The sequence below is a fragment of the Talpa europaea genome (genome assembly GCF_964194135.1).
Source record: "Talpa europaea genome assembly, chromosome: 12".
Classification (NCBI taxonomy): Eukaryota; Metazoa; Chordata; class Mammalia; order Eulipotyphla; family Talpidae; genus Talpa; species Talpa europaea.
In genome coordinates, this window is record NC_140079.1 from 79,346,298 (window position 1) to 79,370,837 (window position 24,540).

The 24,540-nt window shown below is 41.6% G+C and overlaps 1 protein-coding gene across 1 annotated transcript; it reads right to left on the reverse strand.

Annotated features, from left to right (window-relative positions):
- Positions 1 to 1,144: 1,144 nt before the first annotated feature.
- YWHAG (tyrosine 3-monooxygenase/tryptophan 5-monooxygenase activation protein gamma) lies at positions 1,145 to 24,247 on the reverse strand (the record flags this gene model as incomplete). The annotated part of the gene is made up of 2 exons (XM_084250883.1): positions 1,145 to 1,801; positions 24,161 to 24,247. The coding sequence occupies 2 exons, from the start codon at positions 24,245 to 24,247 to the stop codon at positions 1,145 to 1,147; spliced, it is 744 nt and encodes a 247-aa protein (XP_084107009.1).
- Between the last annotated feature and the right edge of the window lie 293 nt (positions 24,248 to 24,540).

Below are 24,540 nucleotides of genomic sequence, written 5' to 3' on the forward strand. Positions count from 1 at the left end.
ACCAGTAAGTTTCTAGCACCTGAATTTTCACACACTGCACCACACTGTTCTTAAATTGACCACCCAACAGCTTCTACAACCCAAAAGCTTCTCAACCCAAATGAGAAGCATCAGAATAAGGTACAGTGGGAAAGACTCAAGTGAAGAGTGATATGGCAGCATAATCCCTGAGGAAGGAGCTGTGGCAGCTTAAAATCAGGATTTTCTCTGAAAATATCAACACAATAAATGACATACAGACCTGAATTTTCTCTATTTTTGTGGTGTTTAACATTTCTATTAAAGTGATTAATAATTTCTGTGGTGGATTTAAGTTAAGAAGAAAGGAGGACAAAAATCCCACAGCCACCTGCCAAGCACCTATTAACCAAAACCTAGAGTAGCTTTGATTCTCCTCAGGCAAGCATTTTGGCTGAGGAGACAGATAACAGCAAAACCAACCTGGATAAGGCTGAATATGGATGTCAAGCCAAAATAACTAGCAAAGGAAAATGAAAAATACACAATCAATGGCTTGATGTTACATATGGCTGTAATGTAGAAATACTGTAAACTGCAATTTAGTGTTAATACTGTCAACTAATCAGAGATTTCAGAAAACTGGCAAGGCCTAAACTATAAGGATAAATATACCTTATGTTCTAAGTCTGTCAGTTTGGGATTTAAACTATTCCATGTCTGGTAGAGTACACCCTGAAAAAAAAAAAAATGCACAGCTCAAACAGATGAGATAGAAAATACCCAAAACTTAAGACAAGAGCATATGTACATAAAAATCCTTACTGGAACCACAGAACTTATTGAATGAGGGCCATTCCATTTAAGTTTTCTTTTCATCTTAATACCCTATTATCTAGCAATAAGTTAAATTAAAGACAGACAGCTCCACTTGCATTAATCTACAGAACAGTCCATATGCCAGTGTGAGGCTGCTATTCCAATACCAGCACAGCTAGCCTGACTTTCCACTAGTGGTATTTTGGCAAAAATGTCAAAGAGGCGATCAAAGACAGGACAGGTCGTGGGTTTCTCCCTAGGAAGGTCATCCCTCCTTTTCCCTCCCCCACCCGACCCCCAACTCATGGGAAAAAAATAAAGACTGCAGTAGTAGCATCAGCGTGCGCTGCCAGTCCACCTGGGGGCCTTAATTGTTGCCTTCTCCACCATCGTCGTCTTGCTGATCGCTTGTCCAGAGCGTTAGGTTGTCGCGGAGGAGCTGCATGATGAGAGTGGAGTCCTTGTAGGAGTCCTCGTTCAGAGTGTCGAGCTCGGCAATGGCATCATCAAAAGCGGTCTTGGCCAAGTGGCATGCTTGCTCCGGGGCATTCTGGATCTCATAGTAGAAAACGGAGTAGTTAAGGGCCAGGCCTAATCTGATGGGGTGAGTAGGCTGCATGTGCTCCTTGCTGATCTCATGCGCTTCGCTATAGGCCTTCTCAGACGACTCCACCACGGTCGCCCTCTTCTCTCCAGTGGCTACTTCAGCCAGGTAGCGGTAATAGTCCCCTTTCATCTTCAGGTAGAACACCTTGCTCTCATACTGGGTCTCGCTGCAATTCTTGATCAAGTAGTTATCCAGAAGGCTCAGCACATCCTGACACACTGCTTCCAACTCCTTCTCTATTTTTTCACGGTAGGCACGGACCATCTCTATCTTCTTCTCATTACCATCTGCAGAGGTCTTCTGCTCAATGCTACTAATGACCCTCCAGGAAGAACGGCGTGCCCCGACTACATTCTTGTAGGCCACAGATAGGAGGTTTCTTTCTTCATTGGACAGTGGCTCATTCAGCTCTGTCACCTATTAGGAAGAAAGAATGAAGAGCTGTTATGGTACAGATGTCAGCTGGGGGTTAAAAATCCCATCTTTATCCCACTAGAACACAAACCATCTATCAGCTGATTAAACAGATTAACAGACAGGCATGCTGTGTGGGTATATGGAAGCTGGATGGAAGCGGAACCAGCAATAAAGAAGAAATTGGCTGGACCAGCGGAGCCCGAACCGCCACACCCCCGGAGACAGGGCACACGCCAGTCATGGAGATTGAGTGAACGAAGCAGCCCATCTAGCAATTAGCCAATCTTTCTTTCTTTTAGTCTTAACTGCAAATGGCCAACAGCTTTCGCATATAAAACTAAATACGCATCAGCCTGGGATTTTAAGGATGAATGGATTATATACCTCAACAGTTTTTGTTTTTGTGAAAAAGGGAAAGTAGAGTGACAACCTCCTTCTAATTTACCTGTTTGTTAACGCCAATGCCATCCCTTTTGTGTGAGAATATACCGAGTCACCTTTCAGTATACTTCTGAGAAATAAGGAGGTTTTTCCGCTCCTTTAATATCCTATCTGCCCCTACCTAAAATATTTCCCACAATACCCCTGCCTGGAAAACACACAATTGTCCAGAACCAAGTTAATGCTCACATCCTCAACAAAACCTTCCCCACATCTCCTTCCTCCCTGAATTGGCTACTCCCCAAGTGCTCATCCTACCCTGTGTGCCTAAATAACATTTATATGGGGCCTCCCTCATGGCGCAGTGGGTTGAGTGCTGCGTTGTAAAGCTGTCTGCAGCCTCTGCAGCACAGGTTCAATTCCCGGCCGGCCAGGGAGAAACCCATATGGTGCAGCAGACCTCTCCCACTGCTCCCCTCAGCATTGTCTTTGGTCCGTCTGCCTATTCTGCTCCCCACTCTGTCTCTGGTGAATTCTCTCACCCTCCCATGCCTCTGACCTGTACCCCAGTTCTTGTATAAATAAATCTTGGGGCCTCCCTGGTGGCACAAGGTGTTAAGACACAACCTATGAAGCTATCAGCAGCCACTGCAGCACAAGTTCAATCCCCAGCCTGGAAGCAACCCACATGGCACAGCAGACCTCTCCTGACTCGCCTGCTGCTCCCCTCAGCAGTGTAATTCAGTCAGTCTGCCTGTTCTGTTCCCCACTCTGTCTCTGGTGAATCCTCTCACCCCCCACACCTCTGGCCTGTACTCCCATACTTGTATGTATAAATAAATCTTTAAAAAAGAAAAAGAAACTATCTGTGATTTAAATAGCATCTCTCAGAGAGAAGATTAAAAACCAAGTCAAGTATTTAATTCTTTAAATGAATTTAAAGCTGTGCTTACTAATTCTCACAATATCCACTCAAATATTTCTACGTGGATTACTCTTACGCTAACCTTGTACTAAGTATTACTGTTCCTCCATTGTAATGCTATAGAACAGCACTTCCACCAGACATGACTAAGTAAAACAACTGCAGAGAGGGAGAACCCAGTGCAGTACTGCTGGACTTCAGAGCAGAAAAGACTTTTCCTGTAGGACCCCAACTCCAAGCCTCTGTGGAAACACCACTTACCCTGACTAAGGAGGCTTACCATCTCACATCCAATTCTCTCTATATTTTGGGCCTTGGAGGCACTATTTCTCAGCCCTAAGACCACTGTCACTTCTATTGACATCTGATGTATAGTTAAATAACCCAGAAGACTGGAGATCTCCTTTCCTCCATTTACTAAGTGACCCTGGGACAAGTCATTTCATCTCTCTAGGTTTCCATTTTCTAATCTGTGAAACAGATTTCTACCTCTTTCATAAAGTTATTACAAGGGTGTGTCAGAAAACAACATGCTGTCAACACAGAAAAGCGCTATAGAGAATACTCTGAATAATTTCCCTTCACTTTTAACTTTCACCATAGGAGAAATTTCTTCAATAACAATCTCCTAGGTTATCTAGCTTTCCTATATCGAGTATCTCTTCTCCATTTCATCCTGTTCTCTATTCTAAGATGGAACTGCCTTGGCTACCTTACATCACTTCCTTATCATGAACTCTAGTATCTATCAGAGCCTGAAAGCAATTCCCCAGGCTGGCTTTCAAACAAACTAAGGCTTCTGTGGACCTTAGGACATGAGCCTATACCGTAGCCACTACTACCCTCCCCCCTCATCCCCCACCACCCCACTGGCATCCAGAGTTTCAATTTCTGTGCTTTCAGTTACCCACCATCAACCATGGTCCAAAAATATTACATATAAGATAGTTTGAAGGAGAGCATATTCGTTTAACTTTTATTACAGTATATTGTTTTCTAACTGTTCTATTTTATTATTGTTGGGTTTCCCTGTTGACGCAAGGGATTAAGTCTCAGCACTATGAAGCTATCTACACCCACTGCAACACAAGTTCGACACCCCCCCTACCCTCCCACCCCCGGGAGCTACTGATATGGTGCATCAGACCTCTCCTGTCTTGCCCGCTGCTCCCCTCAGCAATGTATTTCAGGAGATCTGCCTGTTCTGCTCTCCACACTGTCTCTGGTGAATCCTCTCACCACCCCCCCAACCTCTAGCCTATACCCCTGCTCTTGTATGCATAAATATTTATTTTATTACTGTTAATCTCTTACTGTGCCTAATAAATTAAACTTTACCGTAAGTATGTATTGATATACATAGAAAAAATACAGTATGAATGGAGTTTGGTGCTATCTGGGGTTTCAAGCACTCACCAAGGTTTTGGAAAGTAACCCTGCAGACAAAGGGAGACAACCATACTCACTGAATGTGCAGATACCAAAGACTACCCACCTTGTGCAACCTGATAGCTGTCTCCAGCTAAAGAGAAGCTGGAGTACCTAAGGCCATTGAGATCAAGTTCTGGCCTTTCCCCTAAATCATGCTGTCCTTATTTCAAGAGCCAGTGACTATTTAAAGCTCAAATTACCTCACCGTACACTACACTGTTAGGTCTCCTGTTGCAAATGAGTTCAGCTGCAAGTTCAAAGGTAGCAGTTTGTGATTATGTCAAGTTTGTCTAATTGCCTCAGACAAACTAGAACATGGAGATTATGAAATGCCATTATCACCTTTAGATACAGTAACTCAACCACATTTGGAACATAACCACATGTTTTCTGCCAATGAAAAACTAAGTAAGAGGGGAAAATCTTTAGCTCTAACACATCTACTCGGAAGAAAATGTGGTTTCTTCAAAAACCTGAAACCGGAATTTTAAGAAATCCTTAAGATCAAAATGACTTTTACGAGAATTAATCTGTGGTTTTTACAGTAAACAGATCATTATCATACTAGTTTTAAAGATCAAAAGATAATTTAAAAGGGTAACAAAAGTCTTCCTTTAGCGTCCAAAAAGGGCTTAACCAAAATAGAATGACTATGCAGTACGAGAAGAGGTTTGGGAAGGGAGGTAACAGTCACTGAGCAGTTTCTGAGAATGCAACACTTACTGTCAGAGCTGCTGGCGAAGTCTGTATTGTTCAGCATTGTAGGTATGCTCTGCTTAAAAACAAATTAAGGTTTCTTTCTTTCTGACTCCCATGATACTAGTTCATGTTCAAATATCTTTTACTGAGTTAAAGACAGAGATCTATGAGTAAAAACAAGAACTGCCCAAATCCCAACTACTAAAGAATCCGGTATTAGTGTCAACAGTTCTCCATTAAGAGCTGATGAGGAGGGCCTCCCCGGTGGTGAAGCGGTTGAGCGCTGGGTTGGGAAGCTGCCTGCGACCTCTGCGGCGCCAGTTCGATCCCCGGCTGCTCCCCGGCCACCAGAGGAGGGTCCCACATGGCACGCAGACCTCTCCTGCCACCCGCTGCTCCCCTCAGCAGTGTACTTCGGTCCTTCTGCCTGCTCTGCTACCCGCTCTGGCTCTGGTGAATTCTCTCACCCTCCCGCACTTCTGACTGTACCTAGTGCATGTATAAACAAAACAAACAAATAAATAAAACATGCCTCTATAAAAAAAAAAAATTATTAAAAAAAAAAAGAGCTGATGAGGAGAGAAATCTCGTCTAAGATCAGCAAAACCTGAGCTTCTTAGAAAGCTATTCAGATGATTTTCTGACCCCTAAGTCTTAGAACACCCAGTCACTCACAATTTCTACAATTTATCAAGAATCTTAAATTAGAACTGCAATTTCAAATGTTTAAAACTTCTCAAATAGGATCAAACTAGAATTAAGTATTTTAAACCTATTTTATCTTGCAGAATCATTGTGTAAAAGTTACAGTGTGGTGGTGAACATACCAATATTAATAAAGCTGAAACTCTCCACAAAGAACTGAAGTTCACAGTCAAAAAAATATGATAGGAAGGACAGAAATAAAGAATATTTAGGGCAGTGAAACTATTCTGTATGACAGTCTAAGGGTAGATACATTTCATTATCTACTTGTCAAAATCCAGACTGTGCAACACCAAGAATGAAACCTAATGTAAAATATGAACTTTGGGTGATAGTGACATGTCAATGTAGGTCCATCCATTGATTGCATTTGTTGTTCTCCTAGCTCTCCTACTATCACCTGAAAGGGTCAAGAGGCCATGAAAAAGGTCAAGCCAGTAAATGCGATATATTTTTACACTCTATACCAAACAAGACAAGATGCAAGACCATGCAGGCAATAAACCATTGAAAATAAATATCTGTTCTACTATAATCACATTAATCATGTATTCTAGAGATGGCCTACTAATAAAAACTCTGAAAATAATCTGAAGATATGTCTTGCATATCTGAATAAAATGCTTTAAACCTGATTTATAATCTGTAGAGAAGAGTTCAAACAAGGGGCAAAATGCCCATCTTTAGAAAATTATGCTTGCAAAGCTGACCCTTGAATGGCATTTGAGAACTTGGATTTTGGGAGCATTTCCGCCATTCCCAGATAAGAATGGTTCACTGCCCCTGTAAACCGTTTGCACAAACAATGTAGTTTATGCTAAACACCTGTTTTCCTTCTAGGAGTCTCTCATTTTGCCATGTACTAGGCATCAAGTGCCCACATAACCAGACCAATAAAACCCTTGGGCAATGAAGCTCTAATGTGATTCCCTGCTAGACATTTCACATACGCATGGTACTGACTCCACTGGGAGAGGACTCTTGAAAGCTTGTGTCTGGTTTACTCTCTGATCTACTCTGATCTTTTCCTGTTGTTGATTTAGCTTTGTATTCTTTCCCATGCCAAATCCTAGCCTAACAATGAACCTGTGTCTTGGGGATCACAACATAGACTAATTCTAGAAAACTTGATATAACATGTCCCATAACCATTACTTAGTGAATATGAATGTGTGATGAATTATCACTGCATCACGCTGCGCTCAACACAGAAGATGTAGTGAGAGATCCTTAAGGGTGCTCAGTTCCCAAAAGCCTTCTTAAGGTAGCAAAACTGCCTGGAAAGCATAGACATTTTAGTTAGAAGCTAACAACTTCATCTGTGCTAAAAAAAAAAAAAAGAAAGAAAGAAAGAAAGAAAAAGCAGCAATCACCTTGGATAAAATTATACAAACGGAAAACATTTCAGGAAGAACACTATCCTCGAAGAGTCATGAAACTTCCACAGCATATTCAGGGCCAAACTTAGGTTGCAGGGCAAATAAGAATTTCAGGTTGCAGGGCAGATAAGAACTGGCTGAGAACCCAGATTTTTTTCTAATGGCCACCAAGTCCAACATTCTTTCCTTGACTACCCTACATTACATTTACTTCACAAGCTTGACTCAGAGAAATAAGATCATTTTTTCTAAAAGTCAGTCCATTAGCAGGGGACTAAAAAAACAGGCTTTCTGGCTTCAAATGCTGTGCTTTCTCCCATGCTGAGTCTTTTTTGTGTGTGTGCGCGCGTAGATGAACTGGGGTGTAGGCCAGAGGCGCAGGGGGTGAGAGAATTCGGCAGAGACAAAGTAGGGAGCAGAACAGGTGGATTTACTTAAATACACTGCTAAGGGGAGCAGCAGGTGAGGAGAAACAGGAGAGGTCTGCTGTGCCATATATGTGCAGTAGCTCCCTGGCTGGGGATCGAACTTAGGCGGTGGCAGTGATAGAGCAGAGACTTCACCCGTAGGCCACCAGGGAAGCCCCATGCTGAGTCTTGGATGATATAAATATTGCCAACACACCACATGAAAAGGGCTCATTCCTCTGACCCACGAAAGTCTCCTAAAAAGATTTTGTAGAATTAAATTTGTATTAAATTTAAAAATAGGCAAAAGGAACGAACAGTTCAGTGAAAAGAAAAATAGATGAGTAACCACTACCAAGTGGTCATTTTTGTCCAATCAGATTGGCACAATTTAGTCTGATGACTCATTGTGAAAGTGATAGAGTAAACAAACATTCTCATCGATTGATGGAAAATGTAAACTGGTACAATCCTTACATGAGGCAATCTGGAAACAACCATCAAAAAACAAATGCTCAATTCCCTTCTAAAAAGTGATTCACTGTCTTACTTGTAACAGCTAGTCTGGAACAATCTAAATGATCTTCAACAGAAAACTAGTTAAGGATACATCTAAATAATGGAATCCTAAGACCCTCATTTAAAAAGTATTTGTATATAGTGTCAATATATTTCTAGAAGAGTCTGAAAACTGTGGCTGCAAGGCAGTGAGGTTGAGGAGGTTGAATTTTATACCTGTTACCACTAGCACATATTCCAACAAACCCTTTCCACTCCATTATTTACCATTAATCTCATCTACAACTATAGTTCAAAGCTGAATTTGAAAAACAAAGGCAAAGACAGTAGTTTTACTGACATACAATTAACTCAAACCTACATTTGTTGCTTTTTGTTTACCACCCCATCCACATCAAGAATACCTTTTATTACTTTAACCCTATAAAACTGTTTCATTATGGGCCTCCCCGGTGGCACAGCGGTGGAAAGCTGGGTTGCGAAGCTGCCCGCTGCCTCTGCAGCGCCGGTTCGATCCCCGGCTACTCCCCAGTCACCGAAGGAGGGTCCCACATGGCGCGCAGACCTCTCCTGCCGCCCGCTGCTCCCCTCAGCAGTGTACTTCGGTCCTTCTGCCTGCTCTGCTCCCCGCTCTGGCTCTGGTGAATTCTCTCACCCTCCCGTGCTTCTGACTGTACCCAGTGCTTGTATAAATAGATAAAATAAATCTTTAAAAAAAAAAAAAAAGTTTCATTATATCTTTGTATGTATTAGGACTGGTATAGATACTAGAACCTGTTTCACTGAAGTAATATTAATTCTAATATTTTTCCAGTTTATTCTCTACATGCATAAGCTTATGGTTTCCAAATGTTACTGTCCTTTCCCATAGTTATATTTCTTATAACTACATCTTACTGCAAAGACAATGAGTATCCTGGTTTTGTTTGAATTTTAATGGGGTTACTTCCAAGCATTTCATTCTTAAATAGTGACTCATGGTTTACAAACTATTTCTCTTCCATGTTAAGAAAGTATTCATCTATTCCTTATTTTCTAAATATCAGACATAGGTTCCTCACCAAAACTGTAATACCTTTTCTGGTCCTCCTGATCATCCTTTATGGTGATTATTTTTACTCCAATTTTCAAGGTAAGAACATTAAGGCTCAGAAACAAAGAATAGAATCCAAACCTAATGGCTCAAAATTCCACATGCTTTTTCCACTTTTAACCAAGAGCAGGTAACATTTTTGTAAAATACTCTCCTGAAGATTCAGTACTGCACGGATCCATACATATCTACTTCTCCAGGTTAAGAACAGCACAATGTGCCTCAAAATGTTTTGTAACTCCAAGAACTGCAAATACAATGTCTATACAAAAACTTGCACATGAATGTTTGTAACAACATTAGTCAACAAGGCCAAAGTGAAAACACCCTAATGTAAAGCGATGAATAAACAGAATGTATTAACCATACAATAGAGTACTATACAGGCCTAAAAGGCACAGGGTACTGATACATGACACAACATGGATTACCTTGAAAAACATGCTAAATGAATTAAGTCTATCACAAAAGACCAACTATTATATGATTCCAACCTTATTTAATGTCTAGAATAGCCTAGTCCATAAAAACAAAAAAGATTAATGATTGCCTATTAGGGCTGAGGGGTTGGGAAAGCTGGGGAATGACTGCTTATGGGTACAGGGTTTTCTTTCTGAGATGATGAAAATGTTCTGGAATTTGATGTCATAGTTACAATCTCCAAACATACTAAAAGCCACTGAATTGTATACTTTAACTGGGTGCATCTATAGCATTGCATTATCTCAAAGTTGCAGAAGTAAAAATGTTGCACTATACCATAGCCTATGCAAGACTTCATGAATACCAACAATTTTTGCTCATTTGTTTGATGAGTTCCTAACTCCAACTATTTCATGCTGCATTGTAAAGTGTGCTTACCCAAATACACACACTACGTAGTCTGATGTAGGCTATTTTTCAAAGTCCTCTTCAAAAATGAGAAAAAGGTCTATTTGTTTTATCACACAGGTATAATTAAGCAAACTTAAAAGAGTAAGAAATCTGTATTTGCTGCCATGGGTGTTTTCATTATGAAATACTCAATCCTGTCACTATGGTAAAAAGGAGGGAAACACACCAAAATAAATTCGTAAAACCAGACAATCTAAATATATACCACATACCAAACCACAACTCCATTCTTTCTTACAGACCCTGCTGAGTGAAGGCCCACCAGCCTCCTTGCACCCCTTTTTTGAGAACTCAGACTAAATCACCCTCAAAGAACACCAAGTACTTCATGTTGTAACTAAATGTTTCACCCCAAACTGCTAGTCTCAAGCATCTGAATGAAGATAGTCCTTATATCTCTGGGTCATCTTACTGTTTTCTGTGATCTGAATAGGACTCCCCTCTTTTCCCCAAAATATGCTAGTTCAATAGTGCCCTTGAGCCTATTTGGAGTACAAGACTTTGAACTTCAGCTGGGCTATTTTCTGAAATCAAACAAGTGAGCTAATATCTGTAATTGCTAGTTTATCACAGCTCTGTTTTATTTTAGGGGGGAAGGGGAACATTTCCTTTCAGAAAACAAGCTGGTATGTGTGAAAGTAGTTCCTACAAACAGCCCCACTGAGATATTATCTATCTGGCAGAGGCCAGGGATGCTGTTGAGTATAGTACAATACAGGGAACAGGCACCCTAAAACATCTGAAGAATGTTTTATTCCAAGTCACTAGAACCAAGGCAGAAAAACTCTGCCATCAGCATTACACAGACCCAGGCCATAAATACTCACTCTTCCTCATACTATATGCTTCTCTGCTTTTAGGGTTTCCCAACTACCTAAAACACACCTTTAGAACACCTTCTGAAAAATCCTCAAATGCAAACTCCATTACTAACTTTGACCTGGCACCTTTTAAAGTACTTATTTCTGATGGCTTGTCCTGTACACTGTATACCTTTCTTTTTCTACAAAGACTGAAATCCTTTAAGGGTAGGTGCATTTCACGCCAGTAATAAATCGCATCACGTGGTAACTGACTTCTGAATATTGTGATCTGAATCTACACACAATGCATCCGGTGGTCCAGATTGTTTGCAAAAATGGGCCTACTCATTCCTCCAATCTGGCCTACCTCTTTTCCTTTGCTCTGATTTTGCAGCTCCTTTTCATCAAGAAATGGAATGTATTTCCCCACCTCCACACTGAGAGTTTGCTATGTGACTTGTTTTGGCTAGTGGAGATTAACAAATATGAGGCAAACAAAGGACTGAAAAGTCCTTCTAAAGTGCATCTTGCTGCTCAGAGCCTTCTGAAGCAGCCTGGGTTGGGCCTCCCTGGTGGCACAAGGGTTTAAGTTAAACACCGCACTGTGAAGCAGTCCGCAGCCTCTGTAGCACAAGTTCGATCCCCGGCCAGCCGGAGAGCAATCCATATGGCGAAGTAGACGTTTCCTGTCTCTTCCGCTGCTCCCCTCAGCAGTGTATTTCAGTAGATTCACCTGTTCTGCTCCCCACTCTGTCTCTGGTGAATCCTCTCATCCCCTGCATCTCTGGCCTGAACCCCAGCTCTTATATGCATAAATAAATCTTAAAAAAAAAAAAAAAGCCTGGGTTAATTAACGTGGAGATCACTATATAGGACCCATCGCACCCCACATGTGGGCAAGGCTACCACAGTTCATCACAACTGGTCTAGATCAGAATGATTTGACCAACCCACAGAATTGTGAGAAGAAATATTTTTGTAATTTGATGAAAACCTAACTTAATATACTTGTGGCACTATATTCTGCAGGGTTAAGTTCTGCATAAATTGTCTTATTTCATTCCTACTGAGATCTCACTTAAAGCCCTATATCTCTGCCTCCACCCACTATGCTATTGTTAAGTGGGCTAAGGCAGTTGTCTCATCAACTGTGATACTTTATCGGCAAATCAAACTCTTACTATAACCGGCCCTCACACTTACCCACTGGATGTGCTCATGAACCCTCTTCTTTTTTCTGTCAATCCTGTCCCTTCAGGTTTTATTCCTTCCTTCTAAGGTTCATACATTCACCAATTATTTCTGTGTTAACATCAAGGTTCCAAGGCCTTGTCCTTGCTTTATCATTTCTAAAACACCCAAACGTTCCATCAATCCAACCACCCAGCCTTTCTACTCTTAGACCCAAAATTTGGATGAGGGTAGAAGGTGAAAGGGCAGGTAGAGGGAGGGAGAAAAGGGGCTAGACACCTAAAAAACTAGACTGTAGTTACCACAAAAGGCTTTTTAAGCTCAGCTGGGTCCTTAGCACTCACTGCCTGACAATCCTTGCTTACTATCAACCTTTCACAGAGCAAACTACTAGATAGTCCATTTCAAGGCCTTTACTTAACAACTGCCCTACTGTCATTGCCTTCTCCCTGTAGACCGAACAGGGCATTTCTTCCCTCTTAATTTATTCCACCAGTCATTCCTTCCCTGTATTTTCCCCTGCTATTTTTCTGGAACTTTTCAAGTTCAGGTTTGGAGTAAAAGATGCCCTTTACTCCCATATTTCCTTCAAAGTTAAGCTCCTGAACATAAGCCTATACTTAGTTCTTCACTCACTTCTTACACCCCACATCACCCCTGTAACCACTAAGTCACTTCAAAGTCTTCTTACTTCATAGTCAATGGTCATTCATGGTATCAACTTAGATCTTCAATCAAAGAAATTGAATACAGCTGACTTCACTCCCCCCCCCCTTTTTTAAGATCCATCCATTTATGCATATAAGATCTGGGGTACAGGCCAGAGATGTGGGGGGTGAGTGGACTCATCAGAGTGGGGATCAGAACAGGCAGACTGACTGAAATACACTGCCGAGGGGAGCAGCAGGTGAGACAGGAGAGGTCTGCCACGCCATATGGCAATCTCCCTGGCCAGCTGGGAATCGAACTCGTGCTGCAGAAGCTGTGGACTGCTTCCTAGTGTGGTGCTTAACCCCTTGCGCCACCAAGGAGGCCCTTCACCCCCTTTCTTGATACCCTTCCCTTTCATAGCATTCTTTCCTGGTTGTCTGCATATACCAGTATCTACTCTCTTTTCTTCCTCATTCCAGCCACTCCACTTAACTGCTATCCCCCAGGGTTTCCACATTTTGACTTTTATCATGTCTAGTTTCAACTATCATGAAGATACAGAAGGCTCCAGTACCATGTCAATTCTATAGTATATTCTTCAGCCAGAACCTGTTATATATTATTCAACCAGAACCTGTCATTACTGGTTCTAAATAAAGGATGCTTACTTAATGAAAACAGCTAACAATGAGTGCTTACACTGTGCCAGGCACTGTGCTAAGTGTTTTATATATTAACTTAGAGCCATCTCTCCATTTACCTCCATTTAAATGTTTCCTCAAATTCAGCAAAACCACAACCAAATTAATCTTTTCCATTTTTGCCTTTGTTCTACCTCCAGCCATCTAATTACCTCTCAAATCCACCCTCACTATCCTTTCCCAGCTACTCATCACTCTATAATATTCTCCCTCCCTCTGCTTCAATGTCCTATTCAATTTCCACCTTGTTGTCAATCTCTCTAAACCAAACATCAGATTTATATAACCCTCTCTGCCTCAATAACTTAACCCCTTCATGAACTAGCCCCACTTAACTGTCATTTCTTAAATTCCCTTAAATGCACATTATTGTGACATGCCCTGCGTGCAACCAACAGTGAATAATAAATTATGCAACAGACTCAGCTTTGTACACTCTGAAACTAAACAGCAGCTATTCCCTCTGCTTGTGCTTGGACAGAACTGCCTCCTTCCTCTCCCCCTCCCCTAAGGTCCCTAAGACACCGCATGGTATCCTTTTCTTTGGGAAATCTTATGTCCTCTCTGTGACTTCAATGTTTACATATGGAATGGACATTCCCACAAATGTTCACTCCGTCCCCATCACAACTCTCTTCCCCATGTGGCGCTATAGCATTCACATCTTCCACTTACCTACAAGGCCTACAAAATTAAAATATTCTAATTAGCCTCTTTTTCCTTCTTCTGATCTTCACCGAAATACCCTCAAACCATGTTTTCTACATTCCAATTTGTGAATTCCACCCAAGACCAAATTATTTTTGATGTACAAAAGATTAGAGCTTCCTCCATTCTTATAAGTGTGGTCTACAGGTCCATCCTTTCACCTACCGGCAACACCTGTAAGACTCCAATGGCAAAACTTTCCCTCCTCCTGTCAAAAATCTTAAGTTCTCTGGTAAATGATACTTTTCATATCACAATCAATGGGATCAAATGTTTTATAAAAAACTCAGATAACACTTTTATTATGTATTTTAGAAATGTCCTAAAGAAAATTATTCTGTATTTAAACTTAGCATATTTATAACCATCCTTTCAAGGACAATTAAATAGATTTAAGAAAAAGTACTTTTTAACTCAAGCCTTAAAACAAATTCACTTACATTTCCAACTTAAAAGAGAACTTATAAAGGTGTTTACTAAGTGACACTAAAGACTGATAGTGTTGAGGGTCTCCCCAGTGTTGCAGCAGGTTGAGCACAGTACTGTAAAGCTGTCCGCAGCCTCTGCAGCACGGGTTCGATTCCCAGACGGCCAGGGAGATTCCCACATGCCGAGGCAGACCTCTCCTGTCTCGCATGCTGTTCCCCTCAGCAGTGTTTTCGGTCATCTGCCTGTTCTGCTCCCTACTGTCTCTGGTGAATTTGCTCACCCTCCCATGCCTCTGGCCTGTACCCCAGTTCTTGTATGAATAAATCTTAAAAAAAAAAAAAAAATTAAATGTTACCTTAAAAAAAAAAAAGACTGATGGTGTTGCAATGTTTTATGTAGGAGTGTGTAACTTAAAATCTTCTGTAGTCCCAAGATTGCCAGTGCAAAAATCTACATAAGAGGTGTAAAATAAAATCATACCAGAAAGTATCTTATGCTTTCCATTGCGGTCCCAACGCTTAGTTTAATTCATCAACATTTTAATGCTGATACAACAGCTCAGGAAATACTGGTATCAATTTGATTTTCACAACAGCTATGGCACTTGCTAAGAAGTCTTCAATCGTCATTTATTTAAAAATATATAGCCAGCCATTATGAAAAAAAATATGATCACAAAGTCAGAGTAAGTCCAAATAAGAACTAGTTATAGGGGGCCTCCCCGGTGGCGCAGAGGTTGAGCACTGGGTTGCGAGGCTGCCCGCAGCCTCTGCAGCGCCGGTTCAATCCCCAGCTGTTCCCCGGCCACCAGAGGAGGGTCCCACATGGCGCGCAGACCTCTCCTGCCGCCCACTGCTCCCCTCAGCAGTGTACTTCGGTCCTTCTGCCTGCTCTGCATCCCACTCTGGCTCTGGTGAATTCTCTCGCCCTCCCGCGCTTCTGACTGTACCTAGTGCTTGTATGTATAAATCAATCAATCAATCAATCAATCAATAAACAAATCTTAAAAAAAAAAAAAAAAAGAACTAGTTATAGGGCCTCCCTGGTGGCGCAAGGGGTTAAGCACCATACTATGAAGCAATCCACAGCCTCTGCAGCATGAGTTTGATCCCCGGCCAGCCAGGGAGAAACCCACATGGCACTGCAGACCTCTCCTGTCTCACCCGCTGATCCCTTCAGCAATGTATTTCAGTCAGTCTGCCTGTTCCGTTTCCCACTCTGTCTCTGGTGGATCCTCTCACCCCCTGCATCTCTGGCCTGTATCCCAGCTCTTGTATGCATAAATAAATAAATCTAAAAAACAAAAACAAAACAAAACAAAAAACTAGTTATAATCCAGTCAGGTTTTTTGAAATCTGTAAGCTAGACAGTTGTAAATAAGTAATGTCAGTAGAACTGCATTTTACGCAAGTTTTAAAATTCAAATCTGTTACTACAGCAGAAGGTTACTACAGTTTCCCTTTCCCTCATCAATAAATGGATCTAGGGCCTCCCCGGTGGCGCAGCAATTGAGCGCTGGGTTGTAAAGCTGCCCACAGCTTCTGCAGCGCCTGTTCGATCCCCGGCCACCAGGTGAGGGTCCCACATGGCGCACAGACCTCTCCTGCCACCCACTGCTCCCCTCAGCAGTGTACTTCGTCAGTCTGTTTGCTCTGCTCTCCGTTCTGGCTCTGGTGAATTCTCTCACCCTCCAGCGCTTCTGACTGTACCCAGTGCTTGCATAAATAAATAAATAATTAAATAATTAAAAAAATATGTCTAGATCTAAAAATTTTGTCATTTTTTACAGGATCTGCAAATGGTAAAAATACAATTTAAAGAGAGGCAACATAATTACTGATTATCATTAAATTGGTCAGCTTTGTGTGAGCTAGGCCCAGACAGCTAAAATATATACATTCTATGCATCCATCCATCCTCCCACCCAGTATGACTAAGGCAAAAATAATTTTAAAAAATGCTTGGCAAGTAACAAAGCCAAACAAAAGCAAAATTTGTTTATTTACATTTTCCTCAACAAATCAACGGGATTTAGCTCTAAGTGATCAGATTAGCAATAAAAAGTTGAGACTGCACATTGTTCTTCGGGAGGAAAAAAGCAGCAAAAAAGCAAGCATTAGTCTTATAATGACAGAACTCATAACCTACAGGCCCCACACCATCTTTCCTCCACCCATTTGTAACTCACCCAGAGTTTCATCCCCCTCATGAGTAATGGCTGATGAAAAGCAGCACTTGGATGGCAAATGAAGAGAAGCACCCCTCTTAAAAATCAAAGAAAAAATTATCTGCCATCTGGATTAAATGCTTTGAGCAAGAAATTATACTTTGAGGTTGCCAAATTTGAATGTAAAGAGATCTTGCTGGTATTTTGATCATTTGAGTCAAATAAGGAGTAATTTTAGGTTGCTAAAAAGCCATCTTGAAAGATGGTAAATCCCAAAGGAACTGGAAAAGTAGGGGAAGTACACAGATACAAGATTAGGCAACAAGCCGGAAAATGGTGAAGCTGGTTATATTGGGGTATAACCTTTCTTTCGCATATATTGGAAAAGTTGCACTATTAGTTTTTTTAAAAGCAATCACTCCAAACACAAAAAAGCAGAGTCCTTCTGAAAATCAATTAGTAGTCAAGCTTTCCATTTCCACCCCATTTTTCTTACAGTAGAAAAAGCAAGTTATCTCCTGCATTTTGAACCGTGTGTATGTAATACTTATACAAATTACAATTTTCTAAATTGAGGTAATACCCAGTACTAGTGATGGTTCCAAGATCCTTAAGTTAGGCATAGGGCCTCCCTGGTGGTGCAAGGGTTTAAGCACCGCACTATGAAGCAATCCGCAGCCTCTGTAGCGCTAGTTCAATACCCAGCTGGCCAGGGAGCAACCCACATGGCATAGCTGACCTCTCCTGTCTCGCCAGCTGCTCCCCTCAGCAGTGTATTTCACTCAATCTGCCTGTTCTGCTCCCAGCTCTGTCTCTGGTGAATCCGCTCACCCACCCCACATTTCTGACCTGTACCCCAGCTCTTGTATGCATAAATAAATAAATCTTTTAAAAAATTAAAAAAAAAAAAAAGGTATGCGTCGCAGGCCTCCCTGGTGGCACAGGGGTTAAAGACAGTGCTATCAAGCTATAGCCATCCACTGTGACCCCCAGGGGCAAGCCAGGGAGCAACCCACACAGCACAGCAGACCTCTCCTCCCTCGCCCACTGCTCTCCTTGGCAGTGTATTTCAGTAGATCTGCCTTGTTCTGGTCCCCACTCTCTGGCAAATCCTCCCACCCACCCCCCACACCTCTGGCTTACAACACTCCAGTTCTTGTATGCATAAATAAACAAATCTTTTAAAAAATGTTATGCATAGCTATTGTTTCAGCAATTCCACTTTGAGGTCTGTGTCATAATATTTAAACTGTTTGAAACTTTAACCACAGATATTCATGACAATATTTTTTATAAACTTGAAAGCAGCAAAATGCTATATAATGCAGCTTGACATCCACAGAATTATTCAGTCAACATAATATACTAAAAAATAAATATCCCTCAAGTAATGTCAAGAGAAAAGGGTAAGGTACAAAAACAAGCCTAAACCCTATAGAAAAAGACACAAATGAAAATACCCCTGCATGGGGTGTGAGGATGATTCGTCATTTCCCCCACATATTTTCTAGTGTCCTAAAAGCCAGCAATTGTCATCAACAGTACACCGGTAACAGCCAGTGCACCAAAATCCAGACTCCCTTAGAAAATCAGATTCCCAAATTTCAAGATACTCTAGAATATTCCTTCCCTAATCACTGCCCCCCACTAAGCTTTCCTGGCCTCAGAATGCCCTTTTCTGCTGTTCTTTATCTTCCCATTCTGTTACTTCTTGCCATTCTGGATTGGGTCCAGGTCTGGGGGGGGGGGGGGGGAGATTAGTATCTAATCTTAAAGCCCCTATTTCTATTACACAGAGATAGAGTTAGCAAGACCATATGGGGTCATATATGAAGAGTGTAATATGACTTGAAATTAACGTCTACTCACCACAACCTACCTAGAGCAGGCTGGCCTTATTTAAGTGTACTGGCAGGGAGCATGGGATCACTTACAAGGTGGCTGCTCTCCATGTGGGGTTCCACTGCAATCGCATGCACTGCTTCATGTCAGAGCACCACAGAAGGAACACTGTATGAACCCAATGGTACTGAATTTAAAGAACTCAAAAAAAAATTAAGCTGTATCTACATCCTTAAAATAGCACCATGAGTAATTTTGTTCCCTGGTCCTAAGTTATTTAAATTTGGTACTTACATGTCATGTTAAAAATTTAATACTCTTAACTCTTCAAAACAAATCTACATTTTTAAAGGCCGTTCCCTTGACACTCTTAGCCTTCTCTCACTTCTCTAAACCACTGCCACTGTTCCTCATACTATGCTTACGGGGGAGGCATTCCTCTTGAGCTGTCATTACATGTCCAGCTGCCTGCTGCTGTCACTGTCATAGTCTAAGCTCTGACATTGCTGTTCTAGTAACAGAATTACTAAAAGGGGAAATACATGGATGCTTACTAAGACTGGCTTTAGACCTCTGCAAAAAATTAAGAGGGTGATACCAAAGAGTTTATTTAGAAATTCATCACTTTAATGTTTTGCTAAGAAATTCAAATATGTAACACTTTTCTATGTACCTATTCACAATCCAGCCAATGCTGTGGCATGTTAACAGTACTCAATTCATGTAAAGAAAAGTCTATTTCCACAGGACATACCATGTTGATGATCAGTTCTTTAAAACAAGACTCATCCAAATAGTCTTTATGATTTACAACTTTTATTGTAAATCTATAAAATCATGGGACTAAACCAATTATTTAACCACGCCTTAAAATTACAGCTTTCTTTTGGTAATTAAAAATAAAAAAGATTTATTTATTTATGCACACAAGAACTGAGGTGCAGGCCAGAGGTGTGGAGGGTGAAAGAATTCACCAGAGACAGAGTGGGGAACAAAACCGGCAGACTTACTGAAATACACTGCTTCTTTTGGTTATTCTTATTGGTTATTTTTCAAGTAACTTTTTTCTACTACTCAAACTTACAAGATGATATAAAATATCAAAATTTTTAGGATCTCTACAAATGGCAATTTATATTAAGGTATGCTTTGGTAGTAAACCAAAATGACAGCGGACATCTACAATGCAATTTAGTGTACATAACAGAAAAATGATTGAGATAAAATGCCCTAAGGCAGCTGGCACTGGTGGTCTTAAAACCCAGGAAGACAAATACAGCTCCTCAAGAGTAGTCTAATATTTAGTAAAGCACTAAGAAATAAAGCTTAAAAGACAAAAGATGAGATAGTGATTTTGATGTTTTTTTTTTTTTCCCCTTTAACAATTAAATATATAAACAATCTAGGCTTCTTTCCTTCCACATCCCAGTTTTGGGTAGGAATATAGAAATAATCAGATGCTCTATTAGATAAAAGGTTTAGGATTGGTAATACTGGAAGAGAAACACTCCTAACAATCTCAGAAACACTCTGGTAAATAAACCAATGTATTAAACATCTGATTTACAGGAATCCCATCAGTTTAGAATCCCATGTCTCAATAGCTCACCACTCTCAGTACTGCACAGCATTCATTAGGGCACCACTGCCACACAGCAGGGAAAGCATTTATTAACAAAATCTGCCTTGGGGAGGAAAATGAATCATAGTAAGAACACCCGCAAAAAATTTCCATAACCCCCAAACAGTTAATGGTTTGCTCTGATTTCAGGTAAACTGTTATTTGGGTAGGCATCCTATGGCTTAGGATGTTCTGTTAACTTTTTAAATGGAAATACAAACCAAGCTACAAGTCCCCCTTTCCAATTTATGCTGAAAAGGTTCAATGTTAGAAAACAAAGAAAAAAAGGATTCAGATTACCACTGGCTGTGAGCTGTTGCGGGCACTTCATTATTGACACATTCCTGAATCAATGATCATGTTTTGAAATCTAGCCAGATCATCACATCTTAAAAACATTTTCTTTTTTCAACGAGATGATATTGCACAACATTGTGAATGTACCAAACGAAAATGAATTGGGAGCACTTGAAAATGGTTAGTTTATGTGACTTTTACCTCAAAAAAAAAAAAAAAGTGTTTTCTGTATATTCTTTTCAATAATTTATTAGGGTTTGGCTTAAAAAGGTTTCCCAAATGCTAGGAGATGAAATCTTCCCCAGGGTCTGCAATTAATCCAATGAGGATTAATGAGGTTGCTGCATATTTAACAAAACCTTTATCTTAATATAACCCAAAAAATGAGATTTATTAGAAAAATCACTTGTTATTTCAGTTATTACAAAAGATAGCACATAAAAAACAAACTGTATTCTTTCCACCCAAAGAGAACAATTGAAACCACATGACTTAGAATAATGGCTGGCAGAACTCCACCTCTGAAGAATCTACAGAGGTGTCATTACTCCATTAGGGCTAATAGCTATTGATCTAGCCTCCTGGAAGAGCTGGTAGGAAAAACAGAATGTTTAAGATAGTAAGAATTTTAAGGTCTATCGATCCCACATGAAGGCTTTTTTATACAACTAAGATAGTCTTTTGCCAGCAGTGTCCCCACCCGACACAGTAAAATTGCTTAACCCAGTAACTTCAACAAAATTGTTAGTACAGAACCTTCCCCCTCCCTTGCCCCCAGGCAAGTACCAATAGCCTACTTAGAATATTAACTTTCTTAAGAGGCTGTTAAAATCCAAAGACAAGACAATACAGTCTAGCAAGTGGGAAATATCCAGTAGTATGCACTCTTTAATAAAATGCAAGGTTGAAAGACTAGACTTGCCTATTTCCTCCTTATCAGATTACTGTTATTTTTCCTAGCCTGGTCATCCATCTAAAACTATCATTCTACACAGAATGCTAGTTATTTCTAGGATAATTTCATTAAATGCAATAAACTTAATCACTCTATCACCAGGCTTTCAGCCATAGATGAGAGGTCAGGTGAGTGGTAGAAACAAGTATTTTTATCTTCCTGTATTTTCCAAATTCTCTACAATGAAAAAAGGAAGAAACCAAGATTTCTGGAGTCACCATTTTTTGAGCACCCGTATTTCTTGTTTAATCTTCGTAACTCTTTCAAGTAGGAAATGCCCCATTTTATAGCTGTAGAAAACGAGGTCAGAGGTAAACCTATTTCAGCACAGTAAACAGGTTGGGAAAAAGGTCACTTTAGTATACAAACTGTTCTTCCCTCCATGCTGTCAAGGAGCAGAAGCACAACTAGAGCAAAAGAGCACTTCCCAAACCCCAAACTAAAGGGTCCTGCAACATTCTTTCCCTGCTACTGACAATGACCCAGTAGGAAGTCATAATTTAAGCTCTTTGTTAAAACTTCCCAAGTTAGTTATGATCACAAAGCAGTCTTCTTTAAAATATCTATTGTTATTCCTTAATTTAAAAAGTCAAGCAAATTTTTAAAAATATGAATGCATCTCACAAACTTCTGTGAGAACTAGAACTAGGAAGGTGAACAGATATATCTAGAGGTCACTGATTTCTAAGTCTAAGAATAAATGAAATTCTTAGTTTGGGGACCAATTCTTATCTGGTGAAAGATGAAGTACTCAATTCCACGTGGCTTATCTGCTAATTTCTGCATCACCTTGGACAAATGCCATTTGCATACTCCCTACCAGCCCTTAGGTGCATTGCAGCCTCTGTGTCATTGTGTGTGACATCACTGGGTTGCTATGGATATAGGTGCGAGGTCACTCGCCTTCCTGTGAAACTAGAAATATGGAAAAATTAGAATCTAAACATGAATTAAAGACATTTTCAGTATTAATAGCCATTAAAATGCAACTTATATCATTTCAGCTTAAAAATGTTAAAAGATACCAACTGTGGCAATACAGTAGTACTCCCAATTTCAAAACCAATTCTTCTTCATTAATGATAACAAGTCTTTGCTAACATAGCTGGTTTGAATATAAAGGCATCAGCACTGGTATCTTCTGTAAACTAATTATTGAAAAATTAATCTGTAATACCATACTGCTTATTTTTAACATGCAAGGTACAAACTCCTGCATCCACTTCACATTGGAGATGCATTTTAAAACCTTTGTTACATAAGGCAGGGAGTTAGATATTAAAATAGGAGCCCTGAATCATTCATTAATTTCCCATTGTTTATTTAATGATGCCCAATACGCCCCCTCCTCTAATATCAAATTAATTGAGAGCCCACTAGGTAAATGTAGTGTTCCTGACAAAATGGTGCAATACAGGCAGGAATCTGCATCCCAGACAAAATGCGACAACTGGAGATCAGTATTCTCTTTTCATCAGCATGAGGATGTGCCAGCTTAAAAAAAAAATCCTCAGATGTAACTAACAAAACAAATTTTTTTAAAAAAGACTTTTTCCCCTTTAAAATAACTCCTCCCAGCCTCCACCCAGTCTAGGCTCTCTGCAATATGACAAATGCAGAATCTTCTGGAATGACTTGATACTGCCTCCCACCACCGCTTTGTTTGCAATATCAGATCAGAGAGAATATTTTTTCAACTTATAGAAATTTCAACAGATGTGCGCCTGTATCTAAAAAAAAAAAAAACAGCATATGTCACAAATTGAATCAGTCAGCTAAATTCAAGCTTTATTTTAAAGACAATACCTACCCTTTCCAATACAAAATGGTTAGGAAAAATGGAGATGACATGTTGAGAAAAATCAATGAAAACGCCTTCGAGACAAACGTTTCCCTTCCTAAAAGCAAGAGGACTTGCTTTAGGGAATGGAGAAAGAGGAGCCTTTTGTTAAGAAAAACGTGAGCAAGGAGGTTTCGATTTTGCATCACTGAGTCCAGGTTTTGAAGAAGAGCCCACATTTTTTTCCCCCAGGAAGATTCTGAACGATCTGTCAGGAGAGGCAGTGGGGAAGATTTGGGGGGTGGGGGTTTGGGGGTGTATCAGAAAACCCGGAGACCTGCTGAGTGAATGGAAAAGGCGCCGCCCAGACACCAGGGAGAGAAAGAGGAACCGCATCCATGCGGTCCCCCGCCCCCACGCCCAGGCGGGGAGGAGGGGAAGTGGGGCACAAAGGATGCGCACGGCCCCTGGCTCAGGTCTCCCGCAGCCGCGGGGGTCAGAGACCCAGCTCCCAAGCCCCGTCCTGCCAGACCCCACCCCAGCCCCAGCCCGGGGAGGGCCCAGGGGGCAGCGCCGCCGGCCCTGGGGTGCGCCTGGGGAGAGGCAGCCTCTCGTCTCGGGTCCCCGTCGCTATCGGGACCCTCCCCAGCTCCCTCACCGCAAGCGGAGGGGCGGCCATCCCTGCAGTCGCGACAGGCGACCAGTCCCCGGGCAGTCCGCGCGAGGGCCAGTGTCTGCAGCCGGGCTGGGGCGAGGCGGGGGGAGGGGAGGAGAAACTCACGTTCTTCATGGCCGCGGCCATGTCGTCGTAGCGCTCCGCCTGCTCAGCCAGCCGGGCTTTCTGCACCAGTTGCTCGCGGTCCACCATTTTCGCGGGCTGGATCGGGCCGGGCGAGGAGACCGGGGCGGCCTGAAGGGCTTGGAGGGCGGCTGCGGCGCGGCTGGAGCCCGTGTGCCGGAGGGACCGACCCACGAAGTGCGCTGCTGAGGCGGCGGCGACCGGGTGGCTGCGGCTCTGGATGCGACCGCGGGACCGGGCGCGAGGCGGCTGCGGCTGCTGTGCGTGCCGCGGGCGGACAACCCCCTGCGGCCCCGCCCACGCCGTGACGCAACGGCCCCGCCCCCGCCCGCGCTCCCCGCCCCGGCCCTTCCGCTTCTCGG